We start from the raw sequence: 27,578 nt of genomic DNA on the forward strand, positions 1-27,578 counted from the left end.
GACGAGCTCCCGCAGCGCTGGCGCGAGACGAGCCCCCTGCCCATCCTTGCTCTCCCGCAGCCCATCCCAGGCTGCCCCGTGCGGGATCAGCGCCCACCGCCTCCCGCCGCCCGCAGCGGGGCTGGGACCGGGGCCGCCGCCCGGAGCGCCACGTGACAGCCCGGCGGGGATAATAAGCCGCAGCAATGAGCCGCCCTGGGCTTCTCCGAGGGGTCAGCCGCAGGGACCGACAGCAGCAGCCACAGAGGGAGAGAGAGGGAGAGAGAGTGAACGAGGGCAAGGGAGAGAGGGAAGCAAGGTCACCACACGTCAGCACCTACCTGACAGTTTCAGCCTCTGCTCTCAGCAAGATTCGTCCATATTCACTCCCTGTCACCTTGGAAAAAGGAAAAAAAAAAAAAAGGAAAGAAAAGAAAACAGACACTGCTACCTACAACCCATCAGCAAGTAAACTCAAATTGTAGTAGAAGCCTCAGCAGCTGAAGCTGATCCCCCGGTAGCATGAACAGCATGAACCAGATAGAAACAAACATGCAGTACACCTATAACTATGAAGAAGATGAGTACATGACCCAAGAAGAAGAATGGGACAGGGACCTGCTCCTGGACCCAGCATGGGAGAAACAGCAAAGGAAGGTCTGAAAATAGTGTGTTTGTCTGTGTGGTTCTGTACGGAATGATGTCCTCTCTTATTTCCATGCTGTATCTGGAATTGTCAGGGCCGTACAGCAAGGGATTCTAATAAAACATATTTTACATTGTATAAAACATGTATATAATCTATAGTTGCTATGCCATATTTTGAGGATAAAGCATTTGCTGTTTTTATTCTTAAGTGAAACCTATGTCAGATGAAAATGATTTATGAGAGTCAGGAGATTTTTTTTATATTGCACTGGAAATATCCTGTCAGTATCGCTAGATTTATGTATTAATGTTTCAGTAATTTTTAACTTCACTTCCTAGGTCCTCCTGTCAGAAAGCAGACTCTGAATTGATGTGTGCGCCTGGTGGATTTTGAAAAAGAGTAAATTGCAATTATAAACAGGGAGATGAATGAGATGGTTCAAAATTGGTGTGCAACAGGACTTTGCAATATTTCTGAGAGCAGACTGAGAAATCACTTTTGAAGTTGCGATCTTGCAAGTCAGCTCTTAGTAGAATATACTCTTCATTCCAACTGAATGATCTGACAAGGAAAGTATTGCCTAGAAATACATCCAGGCTATATTTGGAAAACTGTATTTCACGATTAGGTTCCCACATGCCAGTTCACTGTCTGGGAAAAAAACAGGTCTGTAAATATATTGGAATATACTGCTGTGTAGGAAATGCTTCTTGCCTTTTAGGTGTAAGAAAACTATTGAGCCACCAAGTACTGCCCATGCTCTTTTTCTGAACATAGGCAGAAATTATGATCCCACATCAGTCTTGTCAGTAGTTGGATACTTTAGTAATATTTGCACTTCTAATTTCAGAACACTAAGTTTTAAACAGCACATGGAAAAGAGAGATGAAATATTGTAGAGGATTTGTTACATTCTAATTTGAAAGGTGATGCTGAAGTCACATCTGACAGATCTGGGATTAAAAGGTTATCTGCTGGTTACAAGAATGGAAAAAAAAGGGAGGGAGAGAAAGACAGTGCTCTGGACAATAAGGTTGAATATGTATTCTGCATAGCTGAGCAGCTCACTTCAAAACCTAAGTAGAAGGTGCCAGTTAAGATCTTATGAGAGACTCTTGCCCACTGTTGCAGTCACAGCTTCTGTAAAAGCTATACTATAAATGTATAGTTTTAATTTGACACTCATGGTCAACTATGTTTTTCTGTTTTATAAGGAGAATGGAAATTATCTTAGTGCTTAAGTGCTTTAGTGATTTGAAACTGTGCAGCTGTAAGAGGTTGTGGCTACATCTGATTAGGATTCAATTGTCCAGTATTTCAAAGAATGCTGTTTTCAAAAAAAATTGGACAGATTACTAGATAGTCAGCACTCTAATGCAGTTTTCCTTCAATGCAGACAAATGATCAAAAGTAAAGAGGACTTGGATTAGGAAGACGTTTTTATGTTTACAGTAAGTCTCTTGACTTTTAAAGAAAATCAGGGAGTAGCTATACTACAGTGAAAATTTTATGTTTCCATTCCCTGAACAGACAGCACTTCAGCAGAAAGTCAGATTTCAACATTGATAAATTAAAGCAGACTCTGCTTTACTTCCAACTTTATGTTGCCAGTTCCCTGGGTTTAGTTTTAATATTAACATGATAACATATTTAAATAAAATTTAGGAGTGGAGATCCTTACTCCTTGTCTTGGAAAGGAGTCTGAATTATTATTACATGAAAAGTACTTGCATGATTAAGGGTTGGTTAAACCTTGTAAAATTTTAAGGCTTCTATCTTTCCTAATTCATGCTAAGACAGTGGCAGAAAGCGCTTTCTTAATTCCTTATTTATTAGGAGAAGGTTGCAGGTACATGGGCACAGATCTTTGTTCTAACTGGTAATATAATATTGAAAAATGATCTCAGTGGAGCCCTGGCAGTTGGCAGCATATATTTTCTATTAGACAGTCTTGGATCAAACCAAAAATAAATGCCATTGTTTCTATTGTGGGCTGCCCTCTCCAGACTTGCCATTTCAGTGATATGCCTGGTATGAAATCTGTCAACAGATGCTGGTAACACATGATGACGTCCATAGGATTACAATGGATGTGACGCCTAATTATAACCATGGAGTGGAGTATTATGGTCTGCTGTAATCCAGGCTCCTTGGTGGTCACAGATGCCCAAAAAATATGAAGTACACTATAGGAAAGAAAGATGAGTTGTGGTTTAGCTCTGTCTGAATGTGAGCAACAATTCAAATGCTTTAATTTGAGGTAACATTTAGCCTGTGTCAACTCAGGAAATCAAGAAAATACAACAATTCAACCATTTGCTGCAATAGACACTATTGGCAAAAACTTAAACGGGATCATATGATTGGGCATTTCCAGAAACAACTTTAAAGAAAGACTAAATAACAAAAAAAAAAAGAAAAATTGTATTTTGAATGGACATCCTGTAGATGTCTATTAGTAGAAATGGACAGTAGATGTCCAATAGTAGAACAGACACAGTAGATGTCCAATAGTAGAAACTAATTAAAGAATTATGGCCTTGGTGTCTTTTGAACCTGTAGATGGGTACCATGAGATTGAAAACTTCTACAGTCTGCTCCTTGACCCAGTACACTTCCCCTGCCCACATGCGCCTAAGCAGTGGCTGAAAGATCTATGGGAGTGGCCCCTTGTTTCTTCAGTACTACACAGAAATAAAAAAAATATTGGAAGTACTTTTGGAAAAGTCTGTCCAGAGAGGGTGGGATTCTCTTCTTCATTCTGCCCCGTAACCCTAGACAAGGTCAAGTCACCTCGTTTTTCCCACTGGTAGAAAGAGGCTGGCCAGTGATTGTTGTAAGAACTGGTAGAAGTGGTTTGTTCTATGGTCTGTCAGACTAGAGATCACTTGTCTTTCAGCCCCTACCCTGCTGGACTGGAGTGCGAACAAAAATCATACTAGCTTATAGTGGAAGATTTAAAACATGGTTTCTCTTTTCTCCATAATAAATATATTTCTCCATAATAAATATATTTCTCCATAATAAATGTATTTTTTATATTTCTTAAGCTTCCAAAAAAAGGCTCAACAAATTCCACAAAGCTTTTGGTTTTCACTACCTATATCTCAGTATAACTAAAGGGGACATAGGGAAATGCAGTGTCCCTTAGCTTAGGAAACCAAGCACAGCAGTGCTACTCAAAATGTGCACATACTGTATTTTTGCAGTGTTTGATCTGCCAACACTGCTTAGTCAGCCAGGTGTTTAATAGCACTTTCTTGTTTGTAACTTTTGCTATAAATAATTATAGGAGTGAGTATGCTTTTTTAAACTTTGACATGAAATGTGTTTTGTTAGCTTTCTAAGGAAGACTGAAACAAGTGTGATCCCTTCTTCAGGATAGTTGTATTGTAACACACTAAATTGGCTTCACATATTTAATATGTGCCTTCTGCAGTCATTCAAATGTGTCTGACACTATTGAATCAACACACGTAAAGAAAGAACTGGGAACATGTTCCTTGTCTTACTGATATTATTATTATATGTGGATGATCTTATTCTAGCTTGCTGTGTGGCCCTGGTACCACCGTTTTGTTAATGCAGAAGGGTTTTAATGTAGGTGTCAATGTAATTTCTGACAATTTTGATGGTTTTTTACACTGGTATAGAATAAAGAAGAAGATTTAGAATATTTATTTACCTTGATATTGCCCTCTTTGTGAAAGCAAATCTTGATAACGCTGAACCTTGTGCATGAGTGAGGACTTCAGAAAAGATTCTCAAGGAAAGAAGCTGTATCTTTCCAGCCTTCAGAAGTACATATCAGATTACATTTTCAGTGTGACCTATAAGGATTTATCTGCATTACCTCCTCTGGCTGGTAATACAACTCCTGTTGTCCTTGCAAGTTAAAAAAAAAATGCATTTGGAAGACACATGTATAGCAAATTATTTGGAAGAAGCTATCAGGACTGTGAATGATGGGCAACATCCTTATTGTTGTAGTGTTGCTGCAACTTCATTAAGTTCAGCACATTTGAGAGGTTCCTTGCAGCCTGAAAGAGAAATTGACCTTGTGTTCAGTCTGACTTCAGTGTCTATAAATAGAGTTAGACTCAGTGTCCCGGATTTACTCTGAAGTTTGCCTCGTCTTCTGTGGATGGAATCTAAATTGATTTCTTATCAGAAACCTCTTCCTGTAAGAATTCTACTGGTGTGTGAGAAGGCAGATATAGTGGAAGGAAACAGCTTTGTTCTTCAATGGAGGAGAGAAATAACAGAGCCTCAATGAATGAAAAAGAAATGTAAGGCAGAAAGAGGTTGGCAGGAGAGGCTGGAATCCAGCAGCAGAATTCAGTCCTGTAAACCACTTCTCACTTCTCCAGATTGAAATAATTGTTGTACATACTATAACAATATCTGCAATGTGTAGAGGGAATTCCAACCTAGGTCTTCCTCTTTTACTGAGATTATCTGGAAATAAAATTAGCTTGATTTTTTTTTTTTTTAAACCATGCGAAATTCTATCCTTTAATAATGAGCCTTGACATTAGGCTCCATTGCACACACAGAAACCATCCACTGCTAGAGGGTTTTTAATGAGGTGACACTTTTTACCCACTTGGAATACCAGTGGGATTGTTGAGAAGGCACACAGATTCTCCTGTGCGAGTGAGCAGCGTGAACAGGGTCTGGATGTGAATGTAGGAGGTGTGGGGGAAGCAAAAGGTACACTCCTTTCTAAGAGAGTATGAACCTTCAGATTACTTATTCCTAGTACTTACCTGTTAACTATTGGATATTTCTTATAAAGATGAGGATACTAAGTTGAGTAGCTTTAGGACTAGTTTCAGGAGGGGATTTATTATGCCAGGAGGAAAATCATCCAGTCTCAAAAATGGAATGTTAATGGGAAAACCATGTGCTATGATAACATATGCCATATCATATGATGAGTCCTACACTGCAATTCTCTCCCTCCCTTACCTTTCATGCAGATAATCAGGATGGTGTAGGTGTCTTGGAAGTTCTGTTGGTTGAAATGCAGGAGTTTCTATTAGTACTAACAATTAAAAGAGCAAACAATTTCACCTTTCTTAGACTTTTTTTCCTAGTATTCAGCAAGTACTTGGCTGTCTTCTATAGAATAACAATGTCTTGCCAAATGATAAAGGCCACTATAGATGCAGAGTGCACCTTTATGAAACATGAAGTTTCAGCACTCCAAGGCCAAATGCTCCTCCAGGGGCATCAAGAATTTTCTTTTCAGACAGTGGATGCCAAAAACTCTGGTATTAAGAACAGATATAGAACATATCTTGTTTTCTTTTAAATCCTAAGTGCTCTTCAAGTGATGATCTCAGTGGTAAATGGCCCCGTATGAGATCCAGCTCAGAACCTAGTAGTCAATGGATGAACTTAATTTTGTTTTTCTGCAACAGCATGTCTTGATTTTTCAGGATCTACCGTAACTGTCCCAAGTATTAGACACTGATGCAACAGAAGGCCATAGACTTGCAGTTTCTCTTATCCTATGAAGAGTTGCCATGAGGGCAGAAGGGGTCTCTGTAGAAATATGGGATGTGTTTATGGCTTGTTCTGTACAATTGGCCTCTTTGAGATTAGTGCTTGTTAAAATAGTAACATGTTAAATTCCTCTTGCTGATGTTACTTGCATGGAAGTGTTTGAGAGGAGCATGCTGAAAGGATAGTGAAACGATCATATTTTGTCAGTGTGCTTCATATTTTGTCTTGGAAGCTGTCGATTTTGTGTGCAGGCCTGAATACTGTGGTGCTGGGATATGAAAAAAAATCAAAGAAAAGTATTACAAAATTCACTTTACTTGAAATTATTAAGTACGTAGTTTGTTTGAATGGGAAGGTTTTCTTTACCAATACTAAGTGCGAGAAATAAATGTATTACTCAATATTATGTTTTCTATTTAAACTGAAATGAACCTCTCAATGTTGACCTGTTCCAGGCTCTGTATGCGTTTATTAAGTGTTGTCAAATTGATAACTCCTACAGTCTCAATTCAGCTGTTAATTAACCCCCAGATATCTGCCCAGAACAGAACTGTATGATCATGGAAATAAATTATAAGGACCATTTTGTAATGGGAAGCAAAGGCTACCTCCTACCTTCATGCATAGATACACACCACAGCCTCCCCATAAATTTGTATAGTAAAATGTTTGTATGCAGATATGCTGATCCAATTAGTAAGACAATAAGGATTGGAAGAAAGTATGGATCTGAGTGGGTTTCCATAAGCTGCGACCAAGGTGATTAAGAGCTAAAGAAAATCTGTGTGTTAAGCAGTGGACTTTACTATAATCTCTTGTGGGTGGGATGTCTGCTTCTTGCTTGAATCTCTGGGTCACTGGAGTGCTGAAGAGAGAGGCTTGGAAGACCTCTGAGGGTTTCTAGTGCTGAGGCTGCAGTAAATAGGGAATCCATGCTCATACAATTGGTTGTCCTGTGCAAGCAAAAGCAGGACCGAGGTATATTCTATAAACTAATGAATCTCAATAAGAAAATATCATGATCACACCATCAATATCCAAATCAAAAGAAAACATCTCTGCAAGATGAATTTCGACTGCTTTTTGCCAATGGGGTAACACAATTCAAAATGTTTCATCGAAGCTCTTCTGTCCTCTTACAAGTAAGACAAAAGGAGTTTCATCACTATGATGTAAGAATTGGATATCAAAAGCCTAACATAAATTTATCACTGTTGCATAACTTCTGATCTATTTAATGATTTTTAGTTTAGGTAGTAATTTCTGCATTGCACTATACAGTTCTACTGAATTAACTTCAGTGAGACTGAACATCAGGGTTTTCTTTAGTTGTGAATATCTATCCATATAGATATTGGTAGTAATTTAGCAGTTGTACTGCAGGCCCTGCTTACAGAAAAATGCATTGCATTTGTAGCTGGAATACAGGTGGACATGATGCAGGAAGAAACATGTCAGTGAAATAGAATTAGATGGGAATTTGTACTGCTTAGCTTTGTCCCAAGTAGAAAAAAAGTCCCTCCTGTATGTTATTTTATATCCTTGCAAGCAAACAAATATAAAAATGCTTACACAGTTGGCAAAGTTGAGTTAGTTTGGATGGCTTTACTGCCAAGCATAATTTCTTCTGAGCTGTAATTGTTGGAATAAACAATTTGTAACTGATGTGGTATTCCTTTACTGTGAGCAATGAAAAGTTGCTGACTCTTGAGTCAATATGACTTTTATGGCTATGCGTTCTTTACTGTCAGCTGATACCACAAGGAGAATGTATTCACATCAAGTACTCCATTTTTTCCTAAATTAAATTTCATTCCTAGTTTGGGGTGATTTTCACATCTTCAGTGTTTGAAGAACATCATTTCATGAAATTCTCTGATAAGGATGTGTGGCATTTGTTCTTATATCACTGGATTTGTTGATTTTAAATATGCCTCAGGTTGAGAGACTTGATGCATAAACGTTATCATAACTAAACAGGTCCTATACAATGCTCTATTTCTACATGAAACTGGGCATGTATTTAAAGATAGAAGTTACCTCTTTCCACGTCATTTAACCAGCAAACACAATGTTATGATCACCCTCTGTGTCTGTTTCTGTATCAAGTCTGTAGTAGCTCTTCCTGCTGGCAGTACAAGGAACACTTCAGTACAGATCAAGACAGCATGGTCCTAGTAATCCTTGAACTACTGGTGTGAAAGGCTTACAGAGCGGGTGTTGCTGCTTTGCAAAGCAGAGCATCTGCAGAGACAGAGGCAAAAGACTTCGAAGTGCAATGATGTCTGTTTATGAAAGTGTCCTGCTTGAAATGGTAGCTTGTAGAAATATACTTCATGCTTTTGAAGGCTTGTCCAGAGGGAAGCAGGTGACAGTTGTTTGGCTGATTTTTAGTTAGTTTATATATTTGGACCTAAAATTTCTGTGTGCACACAGGTGAGAAAATCAATCCTAAATTTGTCCCAAGTGAAAGAAGGGACACTACTGCTCCTATGTCTGGTCCTGGTTTTCCCTGCTTTGAATTATAATGGCACATCGCTTTATATCTGTCTATCTATATCACTGTCTATCTCCAAAGCAGCGATTGTAATACCTTTGTTGCTGACTTTACAGATGGAAGTGCAAAATGTTTATTGCACTTGATATGAATAAGATGTTCCGTTTATTTCAAATGCTTCCTCCCAGCTGCTCTTAACTGCCAGAATTCCTTCAACTTGAAATCTGATGTTTGTTCTTATTTCTCTTCAAAAACTTGTAAGTTAAAGAAGTCCAGCCATCCATTACTTTGATAACTTGCAGAACCTAATTTAGAGCAGATGGCTTCTAATCTTAACTGCCTCCCCAGAAGAACTTTGCTCACCCCCACTACCATACCAGGAGTCCGTGGAAAGTGACTACCTTCGTCTAAAATTAGCGTCTGTGGTTATTCCTTAAGCATCTAAGGAAACACTCATATTTTTTATAGGTGTTGAACACCCAGGCATTTCCACTGACGTCAGGAGGAACTTCTGTCTATTTTGCACCTTTGAAAATCAGCCTGCTCTTTTGGCACTCACAGAAAGGCTTAACCATCTAGCATTAAATGATTTTTTTTAACTCCGTTTCATATTTAATCTTGACACTGGTGTAGCTTTTCACTGCTGCAAGACTTAAGACATTGCGCTTTTGAATGTGAAGAGAACTAGTACCCAGCTGCATTAAATACAAATTTTTAAAAAAAGCAAAAAACCCCAAACACCCAGCCATAAATAATTGTGTAGCTCTGGGGTATTATTTAACCTAGAGGAGTTTCTTTGGGCTATAAAAACCCTCTATAGTCCAAGCTCATCTCCAGCTGTACTCTGGAGAGTAGTTCCACCACACGTTTTCTTTGGCAGACTGACCACCTTTGATTCTGCTACTATCCGTAGACTTCCAGTCCCCTTCATTTGCTGGTACAATGATCTTCTGCTATATACCAGATCACTGAAGAAATTTGAAGCAACTCTCCCTCTTCTTACTGCTTCTAAATCCTAAATCATTTCAATGATGTAGTTTGCAGTGCAGCCCCACAGGCAGCTATATTTGCGCATGGACATATTATGTATAATGCACTTATCATCCATCTGGCATTAATATTGAAAGACAAGCAAAACACCATACGTGAGGCTGAAGTTGGCTTACTTTCCATGACCAAGCACAGGTCCCAGCATGGCTCCTGTTGAGAAATACGCTATAAATAAAGAACTGTGTGTTTAATTGATGAAGCAGCTTATTTATCACAGACACTGTACTGTCTAAAACACTGATCTTTATGCCTTCAGCGGTTCCAGTCATCATTGTTTATTTACCCATCTAAGTTAGGTGCTTTAGAACAGGCTACTTTGTTAAATTTCTAATTCTTATATAATCAAGCCATTCTGAGTAGTGCTTTGCTCTTTAGTCTGTTTTTGTGAAAAGCTCAGTAATTTAGGAACCTAAGCCTCACTAAAAATTATTTAGAAATGCTAACATTTTTCTGAATTTTCTGAAAGTTTACTGGCTTACAGGATATTCTATAGCTAATGCCTCATTAAAAAATCAACCCCAACCCAATATGTTTCAGTAGTATCTTTTATTGCAGAAATTAGCAAATTCTTTAAAAAACAGATTCTTAAAGCAAGCATGAAATAAAAATTGAAATTTTTTTTAGTCGTCAGTTACAATAGTAAAGAAATTCACATGGGCAGATTATATGCTTTGTGTATTGAGAAATATTGCATTGAGTAAGCCGGCATATATGCCACAGAGGAGCTTTTGTTGCATAATAAGGAATTAATGTATGAGGTTTTCCTTTCCCAATAAGAGTCTAATCTGAAACTGCAGTTTAGATAACAAGTGAAACTAGATTTGGTTGTCTTCAAAGGTACTACATAACAGAGTGCAAAGATAATATTGACTGTGTAAATATCTTGGAGTCTGAATATTGACATATTTTTCCCATCATTTATTGGTGTCAGAGACTTAAAGATGTGTGTGTTGGTGAGTGTAGAATTGAAAAAAACTTTCAGTATCTGTCAGAAGACCTGATTTTCTGATTATAGAAGTGCTTCAGAGAATGTTGCTAAGTTGGATAGGAACATAGTTTTATCCCACTCTGATTCACTATATTGACCAATTTATAATGGATTTACTTACTCACCTGACAGTGTAGTATATCATTATTGGATAAGATAGCATGGTGAAGAAAATCAACAGAGAAAGCAAGGGAAAGACATTTGGAAATCCAGTCAACTAAATCCTGGATTAGCCTACTTTAATTAATCCTTCTATTTCCAGAGGGCATACCTTTAGTTCCTTCCATACTGTAATGTGTAAATGTTTCTTCTGTTTCACCCCAATAGTATTTGGTTATTAAAATATGTATCTCTGAAACAAAATTGTTAGCCAACACTATCTGTGATAGTTCATAAGCTTTTGGGAAACCAGGAGGAGCACTGTAGGGTACAGTTGGTAGAAGAGGGACCTGAGACTGGAAATAATAGAAGATCCTGTCTCTTTATTAAGAAAGTTTATTTGACACTGATAGGGTAGTGGCAATGCATGTTTTTTGTTTAAGATACTGGAGAAAAAGCCCCAGGCAGTATAAGGGGCATTGACTTCACCTTTAAAGCACACCTGCAGATTTGTCCCTTGCAGATTACCACCTTTTTGGATTACTTAGACTTCATTTTTAACTTTCCACATGGAGAGGCAAATGTAGAAGAGATTATTCTTTTCTTCTCTAATGGTGAAGGAGTGGCCAGTTGGAAAATAAGGGTTAAGAGAGAAAATGGTAGAATGGCTGGTCTCAAATATTTTATCATTGCTGAAACGATTCCCTCCAAACCTGTTGGCGTACTTACTGCAAATCTTTTTCTGAAGAGGCTTTCTAGTTTGCTGATACTCTTGTGAAGTAGAAATGCTGAGCATGAAAGGTGGTACTCCATAATTAACTCATTTTGAGCCATGTAGAAATGGGTGAATTTCTTTTGACCCTATCGCATTTCAACTTTTGGTTGGATATTTTAGTCCCATGACATATGAAATACCTTTTTCTATCCTTGTGTTTCATGGTTTTTCAGAACTTAGATCCAAAAAGAGCTCCCTAAATATTGCTCTTTGTCTAAATAGCACTTACAGTGAGACCTCCCAAATATGACTTTGCTCAAAAGTGATCCAGAAAGCGCCAGAATGCAAATAGGTCTCAGTTCTGTTACTTCAAAAGTATTGGGAGGTGTCTAATTTTGTCCACCGAAGATCTGTATCTAAAAATCTTCTGGAGAGCAAGACAGAGGGTGCATGAAAAAGAGATATTTGGGAGCATGCTTCAGTACATTGGACTTTCTAGCAGAACCTACACACTTTATGCTCTTCAAGCTCTCTGCTCAGGTTCCTAGTGTCATACTTGATTGGTTGAGGAGAGGTATTTGGACAGCACTTTAAGATATGAATATATACCTCTGTATAAATGCAAAGATGCAGTCTTTATTACATGGGTGACAGAGTCCATTAAAACTTTTATAAGAATGTGTACAACATTTCTTTGCTGCACTCAACTTCATGCAAATCTATTTTAGTGCAGATCTATTTAGTGGCAAATCTATTTTAATGCCCTGACAACTGGGTGTGAACTAATTTATTTGCAGATATGCACTGTAAGGTTCTGTGGTGTAAAGTGACCGGGAATGCTGTGTAAGATATTAGTTGCTGTAGCCATACTACCTCAGGTTGTAATGTCAGGCTTACTTGTTTTTATAGGGTACATGCAAGCTCTGCAAAGTGCAGTGTATTGGAGCAGAGAATATTTGGTTAGTATGCTCTAAAGTTAGCTTACCCTATTAGAGGAAAATACTGTTGTGCCATGCAAATAGCTGGCAGTCCTCAGAGGTCCAGGCTGGATGCTGTAACGCTCCCAGTCATGCTGCGTAGGAGTACTGTGGTTCTGTCAGAAAGGCACGGGTCCTTGTGGGTGATGCTTCTCTATTTCTGCAGATTTCAGTAGGAGGCATTTTGAAGAGCAAAATTGGCAGTGTTGCACGTAGAAAAAAAAATTACCATGATCTGTTAATTGTTGAATTATTAAATGCTAGAAACCATATGGCCTATTGAAAGAGATCAACATGTTCATAAACTTTTCCTCTGAGGGAAATACAAAATGAACATCTGAGAAGAAAAGAAAGCAAAAGCCATTGACCAAAACCAGATTATTCAAAACTTTACATTTGTGTTGTTCCTTTAATTCCTTTTTTGCTTGTATTTAGTTTTGTTTTCAAAGCTTTACTCCCATTTAAGAACTGTGTTCTGAATATGCTTGATTCATAATTTTTTCACCAATATTTGTTTTTTGAGGATTATGAAATAAAAGTTCTTTTGCTTGCTACAGCATTTTAACTTTGCAAAATGTATATGAGACTGTAAAATACACTCCATTGTGAAGATTAACAGAGCCCTTCTAATATTGCATTTAGAGCTCTCAGTCCATGGAACATATTTATATTTCACCTCTACTGTGGGATAATGATTTGGAATATACAAAGCGGTTTTATAACTTGAAAGAAGGAGTACGAAAAGCTGTGGAAGAGCAAAAACTCAAATATTGAGCCATTACTCACTGTCTGTCTTTTCACTTTCATTAGAGAATGCAATTTAATATGGGGGCTATTGTAACTCAGAAATTTGTTAGTAATTTGAGAACTTTGTTTACTTCACAGATTATACCATTATTTACCATTCTCTAGTGCTAATTTTGTACATTGAGAATGTGTGTTGAGTAATGGTGTGTAAGCCGGAAAATCCAGAGGTATTAATTCGGTTATGACAAGGTATTAACATACCTGTTGTTTTACATAAAAGGCAAAGAGAGTAGAGTCATCAAAAGGTAGGGTATAACTGTAAATGATGCCATGCATACTGTTACTGAAGTAGGAGGGAAAACGAAGAGGTAAGATCATTGCAAACTGAAAGACCCTACTCCTCATTACTTCATCTAGCTAGAATGAATTATCCAATGCTACCGTAATACAGCTGGACATGCACATTTAGGCAAAGGATTCTCATAGTGTATTGCCTGAATGCTGTTTGTGACCATCTTTTTTCAAGGATTCATGCATATAATGTGAATGAACAAACTGCAAAAATGGTCATTCACACCCAAGAGAAAGTTGACTTGCAAACCCCTGACCTTTGTCACTGCTTAGCAAGGTGGTGAGATTATTAATTAAAAGTCTCAGTGTTGCAAAGCCTTCTGAGTGGAATATTCTAATAGTCCCTACACCCCAGCTCATGATGAAAGATAGCCTTGTACTGAAGATGGACTTTTAATTTATTGATTGGGAATGTGTGGCTGATGGGAACCTTTCACTTTTAGGTCAGTATTTTGAACCCAGGCCAGGTGAATAAGTGACAAGGTTGCTAACACATGCAGACTGTTTGGTAATATCTATGAGGTGAGTTGTACACTCAGTTTAGCTCTCGGGAGGACAGGTGTCCCCATCACTTAAACCACCAGAAATGGAAGCTTCATTGGTGGTGCCCAAAACTGACCTTATTAGTGAGAGGTAGGGACAGTGACTTTTCATCGTAGGGGTGAAAGCTAAAAAAATTCCTGTATGTGAAAATGCTTTCTCAGATTGCATCTGTGGGGTTACTCACAGTCATTGCTATTCTTAACAGTTCCCTGAGCCACTTCTTTCTCCATGCTAGAGAGGTTGGCACATTTCAAAATTTACTAAGTATTTAAGGAGGGAAGGGTAACTATCATGTAACTATATTTACAGTAGTAGGTAACTGGTTTATACTAAATAGCTAGATTTGGTTTTCAAGACTTTGAGTGATAGAGAACAGATGCTGAAGATGTTGGTAGTTTTTGTTGTTTTCCATCTGTTCACAGTAGGTTCAGGTTTTGGTTCATTTTTTTACAGCTCTTTATTTACAAGGTATTTATAGTTTTGTTAACTTTCTAATCTTTCTTGCTACTATTTCTTTATTGGGCTTTTTTTCAGGGTAGCATTTGAGCATTTCATAAGCAACAGTTAATTTTCTACTGCAATAGTGTGGTGGAATATGGAGACTTTATTGTTCTCATTATCCTTGAATACAGAAGTGGAACACTTAAAAGTACTCAGATATGCCTAACATCTGCTCCCATCGTTGTTAAAAGGATTATAGTCCCATATGAGGAATCATGGGTCATAATTTGCCCAGCATTTAGGACAGTAAAAACATTTTTTAAATTCCTGTTTTAAGTGCCTAAAAGGCTGTTGCAAAGCTGGGGAGAAAACACACGTGTCAGGGTCTCTTCTCAAGGATCATAATACACACCTCAAGAAGCGTACATACCAGTAGAACAGATCGTGGAATCCGCTTTCATTTTAATTTGGTTTATGTTTAATTTTCTGTGAACACTCTTCTGCCTGTTGACTTTGAATCTCCTTTCCCTCTATCCTGTTACATTTTTTCAGCTTTGTTTCATTATTATTCTGTGTCATCACCTACTACTCTCTTTTTTTCCAATATCCCTGACAAATCTCCAGTATTAGATTTCTTTTTGCTAAGGGAAATTAAAGGGTCATACGAAAGTAGAAGAGGGAAATGGGGATCACCACAGAAAGAACACCCTGACAGAAACAAAATTTACAGCTATCTGTTGCATGCCAAGCATTTGGATTTCTATAAGGGAGTTGTTTTCTGCTGAGTGACTTCTTATTTTGTAGTCTTTGGATAACTTATGTACCTAAGTTTTAGGGCTTCTCAGACACAGAATCTGGAAGGAAAAACAGTCTTCTTGCTATTCTCCCTTTTCAAGGCTGCGGTGTAGATGTTAGTTAGGATGAGAATCTTCCATGAACACCATGGAAAGTATTACTGGGAGAATCAAGGAAAGCATTTAGTCCATTTCCATACTTTTAGGCAGAAGCAAATATGCTAATGCTCTTTTTGACATTATTTATCCAACTTGTTCTTAATCATGTCCAAGAAGAGGGTTCCACATTTACCCAGCCAGTCTCTTCCAGTGCTTCACTGCTTCTAGAATTAAAGATTAATTTAAAGCTTCCTCTTGACCGTCTGTCTAAAATTCTGCCTTCAGTGAACACAGAGATCTGATTTATTATCTTCTCTTTTCTGACTTCTTTAATGTTTAAGTATTGCTCTCTTTTCAAACTTCCCATTTATTTTTGTGTTTAATTTTCCTCTTTGATGAAGAGATAGTTGCAATAGGTAGATAACATAAGAAATCTGCTTCTGTAAAGTCCCGGTGTGGGGACCTTTAAAATACTCTACCTTAACCAGAACTAGGACAAATGGCTAGAGTTTAGGTAGACAAAATCATGATCAGAGGACATGCATGTACCTAACTGCAGGCTTAGAAATGTAGTACAATGTAAGTTTTTGCTTGCTTGTCCTTAGAAGTTTAATTTTGAAATATAAGATTGGATTTAGCAAAAATTGATGCTCACTTGCCTAGCAAAGTTTCCTACTTTTGTGTAAACAAAGTATGCCAGACCTTTTGTCACCTACAAGACTCTGTTTCTCCATTTTTTATTAAAATTGACATTTGTGAATTTGCCAGGGACCACTCTGGTCTGCTTAGTGATAAGAATCTGTAAAAAAATACTTAGAATACTCAGAATTCAGAGAACACATCAGAAGTAGACAGCAGTCTTTTTTTTTTTCCTGACAGCTCCTTTGTCTTTCTAATTCCTGCCTACAAATTGGGTACCTTGCAGTTATGTTGTAAAGATAAGAATGGGTGAAGGTATCCTACAGTTTTTATCATCATCATCATCATCATCATCATCATCATCATCATCATGGGTAGGTTTCGCGAACAAAGATTTGGGAAGGGCTCTACCCACACTTGTTACAAGCATGCTGGAGGCTAAAAAGGCCAATACGAGACAGACAAGTCTGGTTGCAAAAGGCACAGCAGAAAGACTTCTTAGGTGGTGTATTCTGCAAGACACGATTCTTTCTGCCATGTCTTTTCTCCTCAAGAGTGATCCTGCGTGCGTTCTCAAAGGAAGCAGCAGTGTCATAGATGGTGTGTCTCCAGACCTCCTGACTGGAGGCCAGAGCAGACCAGTTATATTGATCAATATGGCCAAGGCTGAGATGTTGTTTCAGGGAGTCCTTGAATCTTCTCTTCGGAGCTCCTCTCATGCGGCAGCCGGAGGCAAGTTCACCATAAAGCAGGATCTTAGGGAGGCGGTGGTCCTTCATCCTGGAGATGTGCCCTGCCCATCGCAGCTGTGTTCTCAGCAACATGGCCTCAATACTTGTGACTGCTGCTTGTTCTAGAACAGACATGTTAGTCACATAATCTCACCAGTGGATGTTTAGGACTGTGCAGAGACAGCGTTCATGGAAGCGTTCTAAGAGCCGCAGGTAGTGACAGTAGATGACCCATGATTCGGATCCATATAAAAGAGTAGACAGCACTATGGCTCTGTAAACACTGATCTTTGTGCTTTTCAAACTCTTTTATGTAGTTTTCCGAAAGCACTATATGCCTTTGCTAACCTGTTATCTATCTCTCCGTCAATCTTACCATCCAAGGAGATGAGGCTACCTAGGTAATTAAACTGCTGGACTGATTTGAGCTCTGATTCGCCAGTGGTGAGCTCTGATTCGCCAACAGTTTTTATAATGCAAGATAAAACCACGCCCATGCTTTTGCTGAAGATTTTTGTTGGATCCCTCCTTTTTTTATTTCTGTGTTATTTTTTTGAGCAAGGTTCTCTTATTTGCATGATTCCTGAAATTCCAAAAATGAAAAGTAGATCTAGACCAGAACTGTCCTACAGATCCTGAATACCTTTTAGTTTCAAATGGGGTTTTAAACATTGTGTGTTCTCCTACTTCTAAAATATCAATGGTTTTGTTCAAAAATACATCTAAGTAGGCAGAATTATTTTAAACTAAAAAAATACTCAAGCAGACTACCCTATGGTACTGCATGTATTCTGAGAAGTCACATATTTGGATTTTACAGATGTTTGCAGCTGTAAAGCTTTCATAAATGAGTGTCATCAATAGTACTGAAAAAGGAAGGAGCTTCCAACAGGGAATAGAGCTGTTGGAGCATTATATTGATGATTCCTCAGAACCCTGCATTACCTAAAGTTTTACCTAAATTTTCCTGCTCAAGACTGATGCTTCTCCCTCACTTGTAAGGATGGGCTTATGTGCCTGAAAACTTCTCTCTTTTTTCCAGCTATCTCAGGTGATCCAATAAAGATATCCACCTGCTCCTAATCAACCTAGCAATATTTTAACTGGTTTAGTCCCTTCAAAGACCTTGTAAAGCCTCTTAGCTTCCTTTCTTTCCTTCTTATTCTTTTCTTAAGAAAAAAAGTGAGGATAGTGCAGGTAGTGACCCATACTGAATTTCCCATGCATCTTGCTACCTCCTGAGTTTTCTTCCAGTTTAGATCAATGGAACAACATTGATCTCCTCTGAAAGAAAGAGCTAAAGTCACACACTTTGTAACAAAAGGTCACTAATCTTCTTGACATTTCTTGGGTTTCATTTTTGCCAAATGATTCTTGAAGGGATATTTACATGATCTGGGTTTTTTTGGTAATAGTGAGCGCTGTAAAACAGACGTTCAGTCATTCAGTACTGGACAGAGTTGCATGTTTTACAAGAAACCCTAGACTCACACAGGATTAGGCCACCTGCTTCGCGAGGACTGAGGTTTCCCCAGGCTCTTCCAGGCAAGCAAAATGCAGAATGCCAGTAAGACATGTGCAATGTCCTGTGTGATGAATGCATCCCTTTGGTGACTTCTCCTATGAATGATAAAACTAAGGGACAGAGGGGAAGTTCCCTTAGTTAGTAGAGCAGATCTGCTGACAGTGTGGAGTATGCTGGTGTATCATCTGACACCATCTGTTCAGCTATATGGATGGATGTGCTGGAGCAGGAAGGGCTTTCCCCAACATTAGATTTGGGGCCCTTGTGATGGAGCTTCTACTAACTTACATTGTGAGATGGTTCTATGCTTATCATTTCTGTTGTTCCCAGGAATTTGGTTTTGACATAGTGCCTGTGATTTGAGGGTTTCCATTTAGTGACCTTTTGCAACACGCTAAACATTTGCCCTCCCTTAGCCTTCGTGGCATCCCTCACTGTGCTTTCACTCAGCTTCACTTGCATTGTTGCTGTGCTCAGGTGTGTTTTGTGTTAAAATCCCACTTTGCCCACTGGTGTTTTGACATGATTGAGTTGTACTGGTGAACCACCTCCCCTGTTAGAGTTATTCTAGTATGTGCCAATGCATTTAGGCTTCCACTGCAAGGGGAAAGAAGAGCAAGAGGACAGGTAATAATAGTTCAAACTGACAACTAAGATGTAAGATGTTATTTATTTTCAATTCGTAAAAATATCCTCATGCACCTAATTATACTGCAAGTATAGCTTATCTAGATATTCTAGGAACAGCTGAAAGGTGCCATGTGTAGTCATGCTTGTGCCATCAAGCTAGCTTATAAAGGCCAGGCAATTTTCTGCTGTGTTTCACCTTCTTGCCTCTTGTTTTGGGAGCAGAATTAAACAGTTAAGAGAATGAGGGCCAACATGGACTGTATCCTAATCCCAGAGAAAACCCCTGATTCTGCAGTCCACTGTGTGGACACAGGAGCTAGGAGATCATGTTGCAGGTTCACAACTTATATTTTAAAACATGGNGATAACAGACAGATGGGAAATTCTTCAAGGGGAAACCTCAGTCTGGCCTAGTGGGAATGTTCTGGCAGAGCTCCTTCTGTAACACCCTTGCCGTGCACTCAGAGCCCAGTAATGTTCTGTATAATTACAGAGTGAATCACTGCATCCCATTTAGCTTAGAGGTAATGAAGACCCTCAGCTAACACAAAGAGAGGGGAAAAACTCCTTAGAAGAAGGGCTGTAAAGCAGTTTTAAGAAACAACTTTATCAGACTGAGATAATTCAGGATAATATCTATGTATATAAACAAATATGGTTTTTTGAATATTTGTATTTGAAGTTAATTTTAGTCAGGTGTGTTCTTCTGCTCTGGTTATTAGAATTTAGGGTCCACTTAAAATCAGTTGTGCTTCTGTTTTGTTTAACAGGCACATTTTTCATAACGCATAGGTTAAAATTGGATTTTGTCTATATTTTCATTTCTAAATGCTATAGAAAGGCTAGAAACTCAAAAACCAAACGACTCCTGTGAGCAAGTAGCCTTTCTTGGGCTATTGGTAGAGGTACACTGAAGCAGACACATGCTTTTTAAAATAAATATTAGTTTTGAACACTTACAAAAACTATAGCAGACAGGAATTGATTTGAGATGGAGAGAGTGAAGGTAGAGTTAACCTCTGATATGAAATATATGTACTAATAGCATATGGGTCCCCAGTCCAGGCTGGATCCACTTCTAAATTTCAATTCTGAGTGCAAGGAAATAAATCTTTCTGATCTTGTGGAGTGTATCCCCTCTGCATCCAAGTTATGCTGCTGTTTTAGTGATGTTCGTTATGGACTCACTGTCAGTGCCAAACTAGAAATTTACTCTGCATCTTCAGGAGGTGGAACAAGTTGTCTTGTGACTCACAGAGGGTAACAATATTGGAGAGTGTGGTAGCTGATACTTTCTCATTTCTCTTTATTCATATTATCACGTGCACATGTGAAACTTTTTATTAAAGCATCTTGTTTTCTGGCTTTGAACCACTATCGAAAGTAAGTTATCATTAAGCTCACATAAAAAGGACATGTGGGCTTTCCCAGAAGTGTAGGACAATTCAGACCTCAGAGGTACCACTTTTTCCAGCAGAGCACATCCTTCAGTGTGCATGTGTAAAAGTATTTGCACAAAGTGGGCATAGCCTATTCCTTTTTGGCATTAGCTGCAGTTGACTGATAATTAATTAGAGATATTTCCCTTTTCTGTTGCTCGATTGCAATTCTACTTGTCAGAGGCTTGTAAAATTAAGTGGTGTCCCGCCTAAATTACCAGGTAAGGGTTTTTTTCCTTAGGTGTACACTTTGCCATCACAGATTATGAATCTGAATTATGGAGAATATGCTATTGGCAGTCTTCACAAGGAGGCTAAGTGGGCATAGAACATAAACCACATTCCCTGTTCTGGATTTAGTGTTTCCAAAATAGACCTGTGACAGAAGTAGACAATTAATAGAGCATTAAGAGAACAAGAGAACATTTACCTGTGGGACTGCAAATTGTTTGGGTTCCTGCCCTGTATCCCCTCTTCTAGAGTCTCTCATCTAAGAATGTCAGCAAAATTTCTTTTGTAGTAACTTTGAAAAGGAGGAATTTTTATTCATTTATATTTTAACTTTGTAGAGCTATGTATGGTAAATAAATTCTGAAAGAAATATCTAGCTTTTTAGACATTTATTTGTATCCTTACTGGTATTCAGCTCAGTGCCTTCAGTCCTGCCTTCTATCTCTGGGCAATCTGATACTCTGAAATGTTCTGTACAGCTCAGTAGAAAAAGGAATTTGCTTTGTCTAAGTCATTTAATAGCTTTTAAATCCCAATGGATTACAAATTTGCAGCGTACTGTATGCTGGCTGTATCTTGATCTCCAGGACTTAAATGTGCTTTGAATTGTTCCTCAATAACTATGAATAGAATTGTTAGTTAAAGCCAAAGCCATATGAACAAGTTGTCTTGCAATAGGAATAGAGGGATGAGGTTAAATAAAATGTGGATTGTGGAAACTCTTAAAATTTGCAAGTTAAGTTTTGCAGTAGCCTTGATGCAGTCGCTAATGGATTGCATCACTGAAACACAGTAAACACTTCCCTAAATATCATTCCTATAACCATGTTTAGTCCTAGGAAAAATAAGCTAGTTTGGAAGGCACCACACGATGAAGCCACACGCTGAGAGTCTGCTGTGATGTGCTGCTGTGGCACTTCCATGAGGCACAGGACAATTCTTATAAGGGGATAGATGGTACCATTCCATGAGCTGGTGCACTGATAAACCAGAAAACTCTGAGAAACTGTAGTTTAAATAAAAGATCTAATCCTCTTATTCTAGATATGGGAGACAATCTAAACTATGTATATACAGATAGTCTAAAAAAAGAATCTGTGCACAGTAGAGTGCTTCAGTAGAACTTATTATCCCATGAATGGAGGCCTTGTAGGTAATTCCAGGTTTATCCTTCAGAATGCTACAAATGCCCTTACTGGTGGAAAGAATCTTAAACAACCTACAGATATAAAAAAGCAGATCATAAAACCAGTGTCTGTCATCAAACTGTTTATTGAAAACAGCTTGACTCAGCAGTAGCAGCACCTTTTCCTTGTTTATATCATAGTGACATTGGCTGCTTAGTGTTTCCATAAAATGAACAATATTGAGAAAACTATGTATCTCAGTAAATTCAGCGCCATAAAAATGTCCATTTTCAAGAGATACTATTTAAATTACTTGAAAACTTCATGATCTTTGTCTAAAACTTATGTTTTGTGTCTATCATTGCAGCATTCATTAAGTTGAATCAGCTGTTGTAGAGGCAAAGTAGATGACCACAGTAAGATTAGAGGTGGATAAAATTCTAATTTTTTTTTATATATATAGAATCATAGAATCAACCGGGTTTGAAAAGACCTCTGGGATCATCAAGTCCAACCCTTGATCATCCAACACTGTCATGATTACTAGACCATGGCACTAAGTGCCACATCCAGTCTCATCTTAAAAACCTCCAGGGACAGTGAATCCACCTCCCTGGGCAGCCCATTCCAGTATCTGATTACTCTGTCTGTAAAAAATTCCTTCCTAATATCCAACCTAAACCTCCCCTGGCAGAGCTTAAGACCGTGCCCTCTTGTCCTACTGGTGGGAGAAGAGACCGACGCCCACCTGGCTACAACCTCCTCTCAGGGAGTTGTAGAGAGTGAGGAGGTCTTTCCTGAGCCTCTTCTCCACGCTAAACAACCCCAGCCAGACCAGTTGTCTTCCCCGCCGGCTCACCTTTTGGCACACTGGGACAGCCTGCTCCTGTGTGTTCAAGACTTCCTTCTTGAAGCATGTCCATTCCTCCTGGGCCCCTTTGTTTTCAAGAGCTGTTCCCCAATGTACCCCTATATATGTATATATACACATGAGTACTAAGAAGTACCAGGTTCCATTTCTTCTTAACAAACTGAGAAGTAGCTTTTTTTCATAGTAGGAATCAGATTTGTATTTTAAGGCTACTCAGCCGGTGGGGTTGTTGCCATTAAACCCTTAATTAAATGAAAAACGAGAAAAACTCATTTACTTGAGTGGTACAAGGTCAGAACACTTACAATAAATGTCTAAAAGAAGAGATGGAATTGGCTAAAGTTATTCTTCACGTTCCTCTTTGGCTTTAGTATGGTCTGCTTGGAACAGTTCTACAAACTGCAATAGCATCTGCAGATAAGCATATGTCCATCACTTAATTCATGAAAGGCTCATTTATTTACTGGTTCAGCTGTCTAATATCTATTGCCAAATTGCCATGCAAGGTTCTTGTGCATTTACCCTTTAGTGCTTTCAGCTGTTTTTTCTGTATTACCATAATATTATTCCTTCCAAGATGCTTGTAATAATTTTTAGTGTTTGCAAATGACTTAATGTGGTGCTAAGCCTTTTCAGATACATATCACTAGAGTAAGATACTGCTTGAGGCAGACAAATTAGTCTTATAATCTAGATCCTTACTCTATAATTATCCAAACCAAATGCCATCCTAACATTCCATCATATCGTGCCCTGAGGGTAGGGGTGCCTAGTATCTCTGTTGTGATGATTGGTACACTCTGGTTTCAGGTCTCTGATGAACTCAGTAAAGCTAGTTACCTTAACATGAGGAGCGTTTTACCTTCCTAAATGACTGCTTTTCAAGCTAACAGCCCTTTCTTAAAATAGATGAATTTGCAGAGATGCTTCAGCTGTACCCATACTTATCCCCATCTGCAAACAGAGCAACTTATGCCTTTACCTGCAATCCATCCTCTGCAGGTCAACAGGATCCCTGCCCAGAACCACTTCCAATACTTTCTTCTCTCTCCTCCTTTTCCTGGTGCCTAGAATTAAGGATTTCACTCCACAGCTTTGCCATATCCGTAGCTCTTCTTACTTGCTTTCAATTCAATAGGAGAATTTGATAAAACTAAAGTTTAGCAAGCTGTTCCTTGTCACTGTACAAGCACTGAGAAAAGAGCCCAGCAAGCTGCAGATCAATTGTTCACATAAATTGGGTCAAACCCAACAATAGTAAAAATGTTATTTTTAACAAAAGGTTGCATTTTTAAGAAAAAAAACATTTGGGAAAATTCAGTCCGTGTCTTCTTAAAGTATGTCTAGAATTTACAAAATTCAGTTCCAGGGAAAATTTTTGTCATCATCCACTGTCCTTCATTATTCTGTTTCTGAAAGATCAGAAATTAAATAGTCTAAAAAAGTACGTAAGAGTAAAGAAGGCCAAAGGGAATTTCATATTGACAATTGGGATATATTTTATTGTTTTAAACTATTTGAATTAAATATTTTTAAAACTATGGCAATCTGAAATAGCAAAAGAAGAGGAATTCCAAATATCTGACAATTTCAAGTAGCTGAAGTCTAACCTAAATACCCGGGTGAAACACCTAGTAAATACAAACTTGCTTTATATATCTTAACAGACACTGAAAAGCAAAGAGAATTTGTCAGAAATTTCATAGTAGCCTGTGTTTTGATTTCATTCATACAAAAAGTAACGTGTATATGACCTCTGCAGATCAATGGAATTAGTTCTGCTTTTCATCTCTGCAACTAAAAGCAGACTTAGTTATTCTCCATGGAATGGAGAAAAATGCTCATGGTTGCTTTTGTGATTGTTTTTTCCCTGCAAACCTAAGTATCTGCATTTGTGTGCAAGTTTTGTCTTTATGAGTAGATCTTTTGTCAGGAGATGCATTGACAAGCAGAATCTAGCACAAAATTGCTTCTATTCAAGAAATCCTTTGCACCTTCATCAGCATCTGGGATAAGAATTTTGAACTCGTCAACATGTATAGAATGAATGGGAGGTGGACATCCACATCTCAGATGCAGAGTTTACTCAGATGGCTTAGCAGTTGTTTTGGAAAATGCCATGTTGATTAGTATTTTTTTTAATTACTGATATTTAATTACTATTACAGACATTTACAGCCTGGTGCAATTCCCATCTCAGGAAAGCAGGCACACAGATTGAGAACATTGAAGAGGACTTCAGGAATGGCCTCAAACTGATGCTCCTCTTGGAAGTTATCTCAGGTTAGCTAAAATAAAGTTTTCTATGTATTTACAGCACACTAACTGAAACACTCTTAAAAGAACAAAAATTGTTAACAATATAAAACAGTAAACACAAAGTAAACTGAAAAGTGAGAGATGAAACACACTGTAAAACAAAAGGGGGGAAAAAAAGCTCTGCTTTCTCCTTGTCTCCAAAATTTTCTGCTTGGTGCTTGTGTATCAAGGTATCATTGATGTTGTTGGACAAACCAAAAACAATGAGGACCTTGCCTTAGCCCCTAACGATTAAAAAGCCGTTACACTTAGGTTACAAATTCATTTTATTCTGCTTGTATTATAAAAATTTTGCTTTGCTTTTAATGAATTCATTGGATGGACCAATGCTTTCAAAAGTGAGTATCTAAAGCAAAACTAGATCAATATTTAGTCATAAGTAAAAGGTCTCATTTTTCAAAAGAGTGGAATATCCAAGAACTTTTGACTGACTGATGTAAACTGACTATGTCACCTTTTTTATGTGTTATTCAGAGAGGCAGTCCCCAAGGTGCACTCAGAATTCCCCTGAATGGGAAGGGAATAGCTCAAGTCACAGACAGACAATAAAGGTGAAAAGGGGCAAAAAGATTTCTAACACATCTTTATGGAAAATACAGCTTACATTTTTGCTGGAAATTTCGGTGGGGAATGAAGATCTTCAAAGGATCATTGGTCTTTTTAGAAATTATTCTGCTTTGGGATCATTTGAAAAGAAAAGTTTGTTCAAACACATCAGCCAATGCTCTGAAATGAGCTGCTCTGCTGTGCTGGATGAAGTTGTTAACAGCCTTTGTTTTTGGTCAGATGTGGAAGAATGCTACAGCTGATCTGCTGGATAGAATTCAGCCTCTCTTTGCAGCTGGGCAGGTACGAATGATGAGCTCTGAGAACATCCTGCCTTCTCAATATTCAGCTACTCTAACAGACAATAGCAATGAACCATACGTTGAGTAGCAGGAAGCATGCATGTATCTTCCAGATGTTTAGGACAAACAAAAATTTTACTCTGGTTTTACTGCTATATCAGAAAGATCTAAGTGAGATGCTTCAACATTTGAATTTTCTCTTTAGGGTTTTGTTCAAACCCCTTTGGCATTCTTTCAAAAAAATATCTGTTAAAATTACTGATAAATTTAGGCAGTGTTCAGGCCACATCCACTCTTGATTTCTAATCACTTGTGTGTCTGTAGCAAGGTGTATGTAGCAATAAACACATTAAATTTGTTCTTCTGCAGGGGAAAGACTACCGAAACCAGACAGAGGGAAGATGCGCTTCCATAAAATTGCTAATGTCAACAAAGCTCTGGATTATATCGCCAGCAAAGGAGTGAAACTTGTGTCAATTGGTGCAGAAGGTATGTGACAGAGCTTGACAGTGCAGTTTACTTAGGTCCTGAGCATTCCCATGGCAAAAAAGTCTGATGAGACCCTTGGTCACATTATGTGGACTGTTTTCTATATATGGGTGACTCAAAAATCCCTCAATACTGATTGCTGACCTATAACTGTGAAAGGACAAGACATGGAAATTTGTGGACACCTGGAGAGGGATAGGGGTACAAATGAGCTCTAAGATTACTTTATCTCCAAGATTAAGTTGAATTGTCTGTGTTTGAGTGGGTATTGAGATAATGATTTTTTTCTTTCAGAATATTGTTTGTCCTACATTATTGAAAATAAGGAACTCCTTTAGAAACCAGGTTGGATTTAAGGGTGTGCTTTATCCAATATGGGATCTTTTTTATCTTTAGGAGATATTATTAAGACAAGACAGAGGCTGACATCACTACCAAGTGGCTGGGACCTACTCCCATTTTTTTTATGAGACTGACTGCAGCTGTGTTTCTAAAATTCAAATGCAGGGTTAAGGGAGTGATCGAAAGAAACTATGGTGTCTAGGGAGAGACTGAACTTATGAAGAAAGTGGAGTGGGATGCTATTTACTAAAGTAATTACTTTTTTATTGTTCTGTTGTAGCTAAATACAGACATGTGGTTGGTAGCCAGATGCAGATAGATGTAAACTGAGCTAAAGAGGGCAGACTATCACTGCCAGTGAACCTATGCCTCCCTAGAAGATTCAATTAATTGTTTAAAAAGGACAAAGATCTGTCTAGAACTAGTTGCTCCATGAAGATATTTGCATAATGCTTTGCATAGCCATTACCATACAAACAGTGACGTAGCTAGCATGATATCCAACTATTTTTGATTCCGTAGCCTCAGTGATGTGCTTTCTGTACCTTTTCTTTTCCAGACTCTAATATGTCCTTAAAGCAAACTTTTGGCTCTAACCTCAGTATGATGATGAGAAGTACTCCTATATTCTCTTCACATTGTTAGGCCTTTTTACATTGATTTATGAGCCTCTTCTTCCTGTTTCCTGATTCCTCCAGGCTTATATATATATATAAGCCTTATATGGGATTCCAAACCTTGATCTCAGGGAGCTTACTGTAATTGTGTCTGGATCAGGAGGTTCATTATGTGGGATAAGGGCATCTGTAGAAGTAATGGAGAGATATGTGAGCATTTATTGATTCCACAGGAGTTTGACCTAGCCCACTTCATTCCATGAGTATTGTTCACCGAATGTGTTCGCTTTCTAGATCTAGAACTCAAAATCTCAAGAATTGGATTTTCTG

At 38.2% G+C, this 27,578-nt stretch overlaps 1 protein-coding gene across 1 annotated transcript in view; it reads left to right on the forward strand.

Moving 5' to 3' along the window:
- Positions 1-229: 229 nt before the first annotated feature.
- ACTN2 (actinin alpha 2) overlaps positions 230-27,578 on the forward strand; it is a 67,085-nt gene continuing 39,736 nt past the window's right edge. The window contains exons 1-3 of the mRNA XM_017817494.1: positions 230-636; positions 24,802-24,916; positions 26,170-26,289. Of these exons, the coding sequence (XP_017672983.1) occupies positions 502-636; positions 24,802-24,916; positions 26,170-26,289 (370 nt within the window). The 5' untranslated portion in view covers positions 230-501. The remainder of the gene's footprint in view (positions 637-24,801; positions 24,917-26,169; positions 26,290-27,578) is intronic.

The sequence above is a fragment of the Lepidothrix coronata genome, unplaced genomic scaffold (assembly GCF_001604755.1).
Source record: "Lepidothrix coronata isolate B3197 unplaced genomic scaffold, Lepidothrix_coronata-1.0 Scaffold61, whole genome shotgun sequence".
Classification (NCBI taxonomy): domain Eukaryota; kingdom Metazoa; phylum Chordata; class Aves; order Passeriformes; family Pipridae; genus Lepidothrix; species Lepidothrix coronata.